A 12,005-nucleotide genomic window follows, 5' to 3' on the forward strand; every position below is an offset into this window, starting at 1 on the left:
ATAGAGAATTAGACAGAGATCTGAGGAAGTAAAACGCAGTAAACCCTCTTAAACGGGTGGATAAACGTGTCATGCTTATTTTGAAGATTTAGAATTCCTTGAGCACCGACAGGGAGTGAACGCTAACGGGACCGAGGCCAAGAGATTAGTAGTTTCAGCTGCGCTTTAGGAGGAATTAGGTCTGACAGCTCGGCTCGGACGGCCGTGTCCGGACCGGGGAGACGCTTTGATCTCGCGTGAGACGTACGACCGAAGCCCTGAAGCCCATCAACCGGATCAGATCAATTTATTGCTTGATTGACCAACAAAACAAATGAATAAAATCTATCGCAACAGGTTGAAAAGATTCGAGTTGAGCCATTGAAACGGAAACATGATGGAGTCGCTTTGAAGTGACGAGTCGTATTAGCTTAGCCTCACGCACAACGACAGCTGGGGATTGTTGATGACCAGGTTTTGACGTCGTCAATCCGACAAGTAGACAAAAACCTCCTGTTTAGACACAATACCTGATTTTCACGATGATGACAGCTGTTTGGATCCATCCACGAATTTCGCCATTGGGAATCGGCGGTTCCGGAGAACTCTCAAAACCACCTGTTCCCACAAAAAGACAACGTTCTCGTTTTTGTGTCCCACAAATGAGTCATCACCTTCTCTTTTCTCGTTGCCACTCTACGAGTGAACTGGATGTTCCTGCAGTGACGCTAATGCAGTTTTTACTGAACAAATAGTCGTGAAGGTCTCACGTCCCAAACGTCTCCAAGGAGAGCATCAATGTTCAGGACGAATGCTCATCTGCTGCTTAATCAGGGCTACATCTTCCCTTTCTCCTCTCGTCCGCCACTCGTCCCTCTCTTCTCCACGTCTGCCAGGAGCCTCGAACTTATTATAATGCGATTATAGTTCGTGAGCGACAGAGAGTGAAGGAATTGGACAAAGAGAACGAGGGTAGAGCAGGGAATAGATATGAATATATCTCTGCCAGCAGACAAAACACCCCGTTGAGAGGTAAGATGAAAAAAGACAAGATGTTTGGTGGAAGACAAAAGATAAATATAAATGGAGGAGCAGCGGGAGTCCATTGTGGGGAGATGGAAATAATGAAATATTCTCCCTGAAAATTCTGCTGCCTTCAAGTCTTCAGCATGAAGAGGGGAGGATGATGGGGTGTAAGAGAGAGGAAGAGGAGGAGGAGAGGAATGAAATTGGAGGAGATAAAGCCTGACATAGTGCCTAGTTATCTTTGACTATAGCTAATCCAGCTAGCTAATTAACCACCCAATGATGTCACACAGTTGTCGACGCCTCGCTTTAAGTTTAACAGAGGGCTCTACTCCAGAAATGCTAATGCTAGCTGCAAAGATGCTATCTGTCACTTTTTAGCGTTTAGCTTTGGCGTTTGACCTCAGGTGAGAGGTCAAACCCACCTGTCTTGCATTTGATTGTGTGGATTGGGTTTGGAGGAGCGTGGCCACACCCAGAGTGGTGACATCATCATCGTCGTCGTCTTCGTCATCACGCAGCTGTTCAGTTCAATCCAGTAAAGGTCTGGAGTACTGAAAACCTCTTTCAAACGCTGGAGAGGAAGGAGGATAAAGAGAAGTCAGAGGAAGGTAAAGCGAGGGAGCTGAAAGACACGGATGTGAAGGAATAGATGAGCGAGAGACCCCGGAAAGATGAGAGGCGGTGAAGAGGAAGATGGAGTCAGAGGAGAAGGAGAGGAGAAAGGGAAAGAGGAAAAAGGAAACTCTGTGAGGAGCAAAGAGGAGGAGAGCGAAAGAGCCTGAGGCCAAACGGAGTGAAAGTGGGAGGAGAAGGGAGGAGGAGGTGGACGAGTTTGTTTCATCTGAAGCAGAACGTTTGATTTTTGTGTAATTGATTGGAATTGATCAAACTGATTGATTGAATGATTAATCACGTGAACAGATTCCGTTTTTACTGTTTCTCCCCTCAGATACACGAAGATGAAAACCGCCACCAACATCTACATCTTTAACCTGGCGCTGGCGGACTCCCTCTTCCTCGCCACGCTACCTTTCCAGGTAGGACGTCAGCGCTGGCGTGTTGTCAGCTGACGCGTGACATCATCACAACACGTATGACCCAAAGGTTTTCATGTGTTCTCCCTCGTCTCCAGGGCACGGACGTGTTCCTGGGGTTCTGGCCGTTCGGGAACACGCTGTGCAAGGCGGTGGTGTCCATCGACTACTACAACATGTTCACCAGCACCTTCACGCTGACGGTGATGAGCATGGACCGCTACGTGGCCGTGTGCCACCCCGTCAAGGCGCTGGACATGAGGACGCCGCATAAGGCCAAGGTCAGTCCAGAGACGTCCACGGGTCAGAACCGGTTTAGGGAAGAAACGGCTCTAAATACATCATCATCGTCATCATCATCATCATCCTCAGGTGGTGAACATCTGTGTGTGGGTGTTGGCCTCAGCCTTTGGGGTTCCGGCCATGGTCCTGGGAAATGTAGAGGAGGAACAAGAGCACAACAGTAAGTGACACAACCACACACACACACACACACACACACACACACACACACACACACACACACACACACACACACACATGCACATATGCTGGGAATGTCACACACTGATAAAAATAACCTAAGAAGAGAATTCATCTCATTTTTCAAAATGAAAATGAATTTTTTTTACATTTTTTACATTTTTTTAAATTTAAAAGCTTGATTTTTTTTTCAGTAAATTGCTCATTGGTTGAAGAAACAAGTCCAGCAAAACTGTTCATCGTCATGACAACAGCCACGCCCATTCCTGGCTGACACGAAGCCCCTTTAAAGCGACTAAAAACTGCTTCATATGTTGAAAAGCAATGACAAGAACACATTTTGGTACGTTTTGTCTGTGCTTTTATTTAAAACAAGAATTTTTGATATCAGAAAATAATTAAGGAGCTAAAATTCTGTGTGCTTATCGATGGTTCACAGACCTGTGAACTGCATTTATTTGAATTAAATCAGAGCAAATTGGCTTCAGAATTTTTAGACGCTCCTTCCAGATCTCTGATAAATAGACGTATTAAACTATTAAATCCGAGCCTCTGTGATCTTTTGATAACAGCATTATGTCAGTATTTAATTATCTTGCGAGTGATTTTCTTTAAGCGCCCCCCAAGGTCATTCCATGCAGACGGAGTCGTCTGAGGAGGAACAGAAAGCTTTTCTTAACGACGGGCGAGCGATAACGCAAAAAACGAAATCAAATGAGAGTCCCGGCGTAATGTCTTGTCATTCGCCGTTCGCCGTATCAAACGACGTTTCTGCTCATCCGACATCAGGGGGGAACAATTTTCCGTTTCACAGAATCAATATGAAAACAAATGAAGGCTTCCTGGTGCCGCCGTTTGAAGAACAATCGCCTCCCCTCCGCCTCGTGGGTGAAATATTACATATATGAATATGTAAATGCAGCACATGTATGATTACATGACACGGAACACAGCGGCTTCTTCTGGCTCTGGGTTCAACATCATTTATTTCATGTTTTCTTTTCATGCCTCATTTGTTTTATTTGAGACTTCCTGTCATTTCTTTTTTCCCTCCTTTGTGATTCGTCCAATTAGTTTCACCTGTTCCCAGTCGTCCTGTTGGGTATTTAATCCGCACTCCTCACCTCCTTCACACCTCTGACGCCTCCCGCCTCAGAGCTCACTTTGAGTGTTCTCAAGCTCACTCAACAAAAAACACCATGAGGAAATGTTTGCTTTAAAGGAAAAGAGGCTGACGGGTGTTCTTTGAGGATGCTTCAACCCCCTTTGATTCTTTAAATAATGCACAACGCAGTCAGTTTGTATTCGGTCTCTAGATAGGTAAATAGATCAGTCAACCTTTGTTTTTATAGCATTTAATCACGTCAACAGACATTTCAAAGAGTTTTAACAGACAGAGAGACCCAACAGAAGCCTCCATGTGTGACAGCAGCGGGGGAAAACTCCCTCATTGAGGAAGAAACTCCAGGCAGGACCCAGACTCTGGAGGGCGGTCATCCGCCTTGACTGGTAGAGAGATACATACAGAGAGGCTTTGTTAATCCAGAGGGAAATTCACATCTGCTCACAATAAATACATAAATACACACAACAGTTACTCACTAACAAAAGACCAAAGACAGACACAGTGAAACAGTCCAGGTTCACACAGTGAAACAGTCCGGGTTCACACAGTGAAACAGTCCGGGTTCACACAGTGAAACAGTCCGGGTTCACACAGTGAAACAGTCCGGGTTCACACAGTGAAACAGTCCAGGTTCACACTGTGAAACAGTCCAGGTTCACACTGTGAAACAGTCCGGGTTCACACAGTGAAACAGTCCAGGTTCACACAGTGAAACAGTCCGGGTTCACACAGTGAAACAGTCCGGGTTCACACAGTGAAACAGTCCAGGTTCACACAGTGAAACAGTCCAGCAGTCCAGGTTCACACAGTGAAACAGTCCAGGTTCACACAGTGAAACAGTCCAGGTTCACACAGTGAAACAGTCCAGGTTCACACAGTGAAACAGTCCAGGTCCATAGAGTGAACACACACAATGACGTCTTAAACAATTATTTGATTTAGTAAATCATTTGTCAGTGAGCTCAGCCGTCCGGCTACACTTCCTGTAAATGTTCTGTCTGAATACAGAAGAAACTAATTTTCGTCTTCAGGACACAAAACCGTTTTGCGTGCATGTTAAAAGAAACACTCTGATTCTTTGGGAAGAGGCTGAATCTCATAAAAATATGTTTCTGCTGAGAGCTCTTAATCACGCTCTTCATCACATGAGATAACAGCAGCCTCCGTCTCTCAAGTGGACTTGTTTCATTTCTTTTCTTATCTGCTCATCAGTTTCTCCTGACTGGATCCAGCTGGGTTCTCCTTCTCGTGTGTGTGTGTGTGTGTGTGTGTGTGTGTGTGTGTGTGTGTGCATGTGTGTATCTGTGTATTTCCATAGGTCATCTCTCATATGTTACTGCACACACACACACACACACATACACACTAACACACGAACACACACACACACACCATCTTTCAAAGTGACGTATTTTTCCATATCGGGCCGGTCAGACGGGCGACTAGCGCCGACCGTATGGCGTTTACAGCTCCGCTCCAAAAAAGGCCAAACCCTTAAAGATGTGCTCCGTCGCTATGGTAACAAGCACAGCGACTATGCCTTGAAGAGGCAACACGTGAAGTTTGTACAAAGCCGGATAAAAAATGCGAGACACGTCGCCAGGAGGTAAACCGGGTCGTGAATTAACGCTCGTAGCCCAACGTTCCTGCAGCAGCGGTTCTCTCTTATTGTGTTCAGCAGTAGCTTTGTTGAACAGTTCACTCACGTGTGTTATGACGTTCTTGTTTATGACATGTTTAAGTGAAAGAATTTAGTGGTGTCATTTAGTAGAAGCTTACAGACAAAGGCGGTTTACTTTAAGTGGATCACCCCAGAGATGATGACTGATCTCCTTTCGGAGTTATAAACAGATTTAATACGAAAATAAACTACTTTTATCGCAGGACTGGAAACGTCTTCGGCCAATCCCAGAATCCTCTCTGCTTTTTCAGATTTTGCCGGTTCAGGTTCTCGTCCGTCCATGAATTGATTTGTACCCTGACGACCTCCGCTCACATCCATCAACACATCACACACTCCATGTGTGTGTGTGTGTGTGTGTGTGTTCGTTTTTCCGTGTGTGAATGAACCGGTCGTGAACGTTGGGAGTTCTGCATCAATAAGTCGGCGGTGACCGATGAAGTGATGCGTTCAGGAGCTCACTATTCCGCGGTTAAATGGAGGACTCTGCTGTAGCTAGCAGTGGAACAGGAGGTTTAGTGGTGGGATATTGATCGGGTCTCAGCCTGTGGCTACGGCCTAATCCTATAATCATTTTTATTAGTCTACTCTAAAGCTCAGCTTCGTCTGCAAAAGTCTTCTTTGCTCCGCCGCCTGAATCCTGTCCTTTTTCCTCCTTGTTTCCATAACATTGGAATCATCTTTTTCTCAGTAAACAGTAAAACAACATCATTGATCTGATCGATTTATTTATAAGACGTCTTACGGCAGGTTGGGTCAGAAGTAGACGGTGCAAATCATTTCCTGTCGTCCCGGTCTCACCTTCACCCCGGCGGTGTCGACCACCACAGACGGGGACATTGTCGTCTGTCAGGGCGAGGACGCCGCTGAAGTAAACCCACTTGTTCTCAGAGCCAGATATTCGCTCTCTCCTTCACACCTGCTTTGTTCTCCTTGAAACGGTCGATCCGGTGTCATCGGTCTCTCCAGCGCCCGTTCGAATCACTGCTCCCAGCGAGCTAACACCCTTCTTGTTTGCTCTCTTAGCTTGTCCATCAACTCCTGATTGATTTCTCCGTTCAGTCTGGCTGATCGTAAGAAGAAACCGATAGATGATAGAAACGGCCTTCCCCTGCTCTCAGACACGTCTGGTTGGTGTGTTTGTCGTCTGACAAATGATAAAGGTTCAATTCATCCCTTCCAAACAAACATCTGGAGGGGTAACTGGGGTCAAAAGCTTTGCCCACGGGTGAAGGGAGGCTCTAATTACCCGCTGTAGCCCTTAGCTGCCAGTTTCCTGTCACTGAAGCAGAGATCAATGCTTTTTATTTCACATAAATTATGTTGGCTCGGTATAATCTAATAAAATGACGCTGATTCCATTCTTCTAGGTTTTTAATCGCTCTTTTTATCGATGCTATGAAACCTGTATGCGTTTTTTCAGACACCCCCCCCCCCCAACCGACCTCACATGAACCTTCTCAAAATAGTGAGTCATCAGTCGGCGGCGCAGCCATAAGCAGCTCGATGACGGCGACCGCTGTTTGCTTTCTCCCAATATCCGCCATCAGCAGGTGTTCTTTGTTCCTCCAGGCGGCGGATGAGGAAACTTGATAAACAATCTTGTGTTGGACGTCCATCGATTCCACCTTTGCGTTTGTGGCGTGCAGCACACGGAACCGAAGGCCTCCTCCAACATCTACTTGTGGTTCTTCTGTTTCTATTCATTCTTTTCTTTGGAGATACTCCATTAAAGCGCATGAAGTTCGGTCTTATAAATACAGCGGCGGTCCTCTAAGGATGAAATCCTCCAAGAGTCCTGATGCTGCTGCTTCTCCACCCTTCAAATCTTCATGGAGCCTCTTCTGTTGAAGTGATTCCAGAAGCAAACAGATATGCTAATTCAACGCCATTACAGTAACAATGCGTAATTAACGTTGCTTGTGCTGCTTCATCAACTGCGAAGACCTTCATATAATGATGTAAAGGGTCACGTACCATTACTTTGGTCGGTTGATTATTATAGAAGCTCTCTATAGTAAGAAGAGGGCGTTATCTATATGTCATCATTATTGTTCCATCAGTCCCTGATGCTGGACTCATCAGGATGCGTTCAGGCCGGCTTTTATTACTGCAGCAGGAGGAACGGTTTTCTGGATCTGATCCCAGAACCTTTCTCCCTTTTTCTCTATAATAATCAAAAAGTGTGAATTCTCCCCCCTTTATTGCTTTTCAATCGCTCCTACTATCTTTTCTTGATTCTTTTGCAATCCAACAACTACCTGAAGACATCCTTAACAAGCTCTTTTTTTTTGTCCTCCTTCCACACATCTGCGTCAGATTACCTGAGAACTCAGCCCTTCGTGTTGGTGATGCTCGTGTTCGGTTAATCCAACGTTACCACGCAGGCTGCAGCGGGATAACTTCACACCTCCGTTCGCCGTCGTTCTAACCATCTGTGCAAGAGACGTCAGGTGACCTCATTAGTCCTCATCTTCACAGCTTCCTGTCCTGCTTTTGCAAAATAAAAGTGGGATTTCTGCCCAGATTCTTGCTGAGTCTTCGACTGCTGGAGGAGACTGAGCATCTTGAATTCGTTCCATAATTGAGTCACCGGTTCCTGACGTTCCTGACGTTCCTGACGTTCCTGCTCCCTGATGACTGCCTCTGATAAAAGTCTCCTACAGATCTTCCTCTTTCATTGGAGACAGTTTCACACAGACTTTTCCTTCATCAGGACCGTGACAGCTCTCCCAGCCAGAGTCATGGTAATCCATCAATTCCTCATCTTGACTGGAATCCAATTCTTTTCTCTTATTTTGAATTGAACAGGTCCCAAAATGGAGCCTTGGAGAACTCCACATTTTGGTTTTCTCTCGCTGAGATGAATGGATCAATCAATACTTATCAATAGCAGCATATTGATGGTTCTGTGTGTTCTATGGTCCAACTCATCCAGTCTTTTGTGTTTCAACTTGTGAACACAAACCAGAAGCACAGGTTTGGACGCAAAGAAATAATCTGGCGTTCCTATGACGCACCGCTTCCAAGTGTGTGTGTGTGTGTGTGTGTGTGTGTGTGTGTGTGTGTGTGTGTGTGTGTGTGTGTGTGTGTGTGTGTGTGAGTTTTCTGACAAAGCAGATTCAACTTTTACGACAGCTGAGCTGTACAGCCTGAGGACAGACACACACAAGACATCCCAGAATGCACAAAGCGAACAAGCCCAAGGCCGAACACTCGTGGACGGTGAACGCACACGGAATAAAGCTACAGGCGTGTGCCGAGTGGAGAAAATGTCTGCAAACAATCAATAATATTGATTGTTAAAAACATGCAAGGACAAGAACGTTCCTACAAACGTTTGTAAGCTTGGAAACGAAAAAAAAAAAAAAAATCCTTTTTTGAAATCTGAAAGTGGAATTTATTCAAACCTGAGCTGAAGAGGATGCGAGGAAGAGCCTAGCGCTACATGCTAACAACACCGCCACGCCGTCGTTGCTGTGATGCCAGGCATATTGATGGCGTATTGATCACCAAACACATCCCCTCCATGAGCTCCCCGACAGGGGGAATAACTCTGACCACCGACGGCGACTTTGATTCCACTTTGCTGGACATTCAGCACGTTTCAGAGGAAACAGCCTGAGGCGGAACATATTTCTAAATCCCTACGAGATGGGATGTCAACCCCCAACAGGTTGAGGTGACATCACAACCCCTTTTAATTTTAAACTCATCTCGGTGGTTAGCCTCGGGGCTAAGAATGTTTATGTGGCTTGTCATGGAATGAAAAGCTAGTATGGAGCATTAAAATAAAAAAATAAAAAAATTCTTCCCATGAGCTCTGGTCAGGAAGCTGAAAATGTCTCCATCAGAGATTCTCTTTGACCGTAAATGACGGGTTCAGCTTTATCAGCCAGGAAGTAACACTAGCGCCTCCTACAGGATCATATTTAAACCTTGACATCTCTGACATCCGCTTCAATCTCCCTGGCGGTCGCCATCCTTTGCGTGAACGCGCCCTGAAATAAGGTGGTGGTAAAAGCAGGTAAAAGTGTCTTGAGAAGCTGATGGCGGATGTTTGATGGCGGTTAAAAGGTTTAATGCGTTCAGGTTGGAGGGCGAGCGGATCCAATCAGCGCCAGGCCACACTTATTGTCCTCTGGTAGATAACGGAAGATAAATAGAGGGGAAGAAATGAAGGGGCGAAAAAAATGAGATGTGTAAGGATGAAGGGAATAATTGAGAGGATGGTGGTGTTTTTCTTTGATGGAAAGGCAGAAGAGATTAGTAGGAAAGGAGAGATGAAAAGAAATATAAGAGATTCAGTGAATGGGCCGACTGGTGAGAGTCGTCTTCCACTGAGGACAAACACAAAGAGGACAGAAATGAATCAGAGAATGGATGATTGGTCGGGAGAGAAAGCAATAAAACAGACAATGAGAACGGACGAAGAGACGACAGGAGCAAAATGAACAGATGACAAGAGAAGACGTCGATGAACGGACGACGGTTTAAGCAAAATTAACAGGGGAGCGAAAGGTTGGAAAGTGGGATGGAATGAAGAGGAAAAACGGTGGTAGACGAAACGCAACGGAGGGGAAAGAAGTAATAATGAAAGGGAGCAAAAGAGAGGTGGAGGATCAGCGACCGTGACATGGAAACCAGAAAGGAAGGAAGGGAGGAAATGTGGAAAAGGAGGAAGCGATGGAGGGATTCAAGGATGGAGGAAGGATGACAAAAAAATATACAAGAACACTTGATGGAATACAGAACAAGAAACACTCCCTCAGATGAAAGGGTTTAAAAACACTTGTGGTGTAACGGTGCGTTTAAGGGCAATCGGAAAAGTGTGACACGGAAAGAGACAAATTTGAAAGCTTGGCTGAAACTTATTAGAATATTTCAGGTGCATCGTTTAATTAATTGATGTTGATAGTTTGTGGGACGTCAGTAAACCCGGGTGACATTGTTAAGTCCGCGTGACGTCTCTTCACGCGGTCAAGGAGTCGGATTCGTTTTTTCCTCTCCTTTATGATTCATAGGTTCCTGCATGTCGGAGAGGTTTTCCTTCAGTCGGGTTTAATTTGGACAAACACGGTGAATTTATTCAGTTGAATCTTAAGGACGCGGCGCCGCTCTTCTGCTGTGATAAAGGCTGGAAAAGAAGTGTGTCCTTGTTCAGTTTGCACGGGGGGGGGGGGGGTGGGGGGTCATTTCTGTTGGACTGAAGGGCAAAGGCTGCAAACAGAGCTGCCTGCATGATGGAATAAAATATCACTCTGTCAAAAAAAACCACGACAGCGAAGCCTCTGAACTCACAAATAATACAAGTTACCCAGAATACATTGTGCATTTGACATGTACTGCACGTTACACATACTGCACTATTACATATACTGCACATGTTACACAGATTACACAACTGCATGTGTTTTAAATTGTAAATTTCTTAGTTTGGGATCAATAAAGTATATATTATCTTATCTCACACAATTGCACACGTTACACATACTGCACATGTTTAGCTGCTTCATGATGACAATATACAAGCAGCTCCATTACGACTTGACTCTTGATACCCTTTATTATCATTCCTAGAATGAATGCAGATGCTTCCTATTTTCATCGTCTGTTTTAATCACTGCCTAATCTTCATTTCTAATTGTCATTTGTCGCTGTCTATATCATACAAAGTGGGTCTTATCCCAGTTTAATTGCAGAGTACGTGAAGGTTTATTTTTAAATCACTTCCTCCTCAGTGAATCTACTTGTTGGTTGTTGATCAGGAGAACTAAACCTTCCAGTTGTCGACTTTTTCCTCGCTCTGTGCTGTGATTCTTTCTCACCCAGTTCTTTCCTTTCTCCTCTTCCTCCCTCCATCTATAGGTGTTGAGTGCATCGTGGTTTTACCCGAACCGAGAAGTCACTGGGATCCCGTTTTCGGCACTTGCGTCTTCCTCTTCTCCTTCCTCATCCCCGTGGCCATCATCAGCATCTGCTACAGCTTGATGGTCAAGCGCCTCCGCAATGTTCGTATCCTGTCCGGCTCAAAGGAAAAAGATCGCAACCTGCGGCGCATCACCAGGATGGTGCTGGTGGTGGTAGCGGCGTTTGTCGTCTGTTGGACTCCCATCCAGATCATGGTTCTGGCTCAGTCGTTGGGGTTCAACCTGAGCAGCTTGTTCACGCTGGTCTTGATGCACTTCTGCATCGCGCTGGGCTACGTCAACAGCAGCCTGAACCCCGTCCTCTACGCCTTCCTGGATGAGAACTTCAAGCGCTGCTTTCGGGAGTTCTGCCACCCGTCGCCGTTCCTCCTGGACACGCAGCAGTCTGGCAGGATGAGGAGCATTGCCAGGGAGGTGGCGGCGGCCTACAGTTGCAAGGCTGGAGATGGAGGTGGGCCTGGGGGAGGGACGCCTAATCCCGCATGACTAGGCGTGGAGCTCCCCTTGGTGGGGGTAGACCCCCAGCAAAGGAGAGAGAACCAGGGGTCAGGGAACTCCAACACAGAATTGACTCAGATTACAGCTCTCTAGCGGCACGAGCCCCCCCGTCCCCCAACTAGAATACTTGCCTGGGGTGGGGGGGAGCTAGATGAGGAGGTTGGGGTTGAAAGAAAAAGAATTTAGGAAGAAGCAAAGCAATGATGACCCATGGGAGCTTGGATGGAGAGGATGGTGGACTTCCT

General features: G+C 45.9%; 1 protein-coding gene across 1 annotated transcript in view; it reads left to right on the forward strand.

Moving 5' to 3' along the window:
• The window catches only part of oprl1 (opiate receptor-like 1), a 35,619-nt gene extending 23,871 nt beyond the window's left edge, over window positions 1-11,748 (forward strand). Inside the window, exons 3-6 of the mRNA XM_068306349.1 lie at window positions 1,958-2,045; window positions 2,141-2,323; window positions 2,415-2,505; window positions 11,201-11,748. Coding sequence (XP_068162450.1) covers window positions 1,958-2,045; window positions 2,141-2,323; window positions 2,415-2,505; window positions 11,201-11,748 — 910 coding nt within the window. The remainder of the gene's footprint in view (window positions 1-1,957; window positions 2,046-2,140; window positions 2,324-2,414; window positions 2,506-11,200) is intronic.
• Window positions 11,749-12,005: the final 257 nt, after the last annotated feature.

The sequence above is a fragment of the Antennarius striatus genome, chromosome 2 (assembly GCF_040054535.1).
Source record: "Antennarius striatus isolate MH-2024 chromosome 2, ASM4005453v1, whole genome shotgun sequence".
In the NCBI taxonomy this organism is placed as follows: Eukaryota; Metazoa; Chordata; class Actinopteri; order Lophiiformes; family Antennariidae; genus Antennarius; species Antennarius striatus.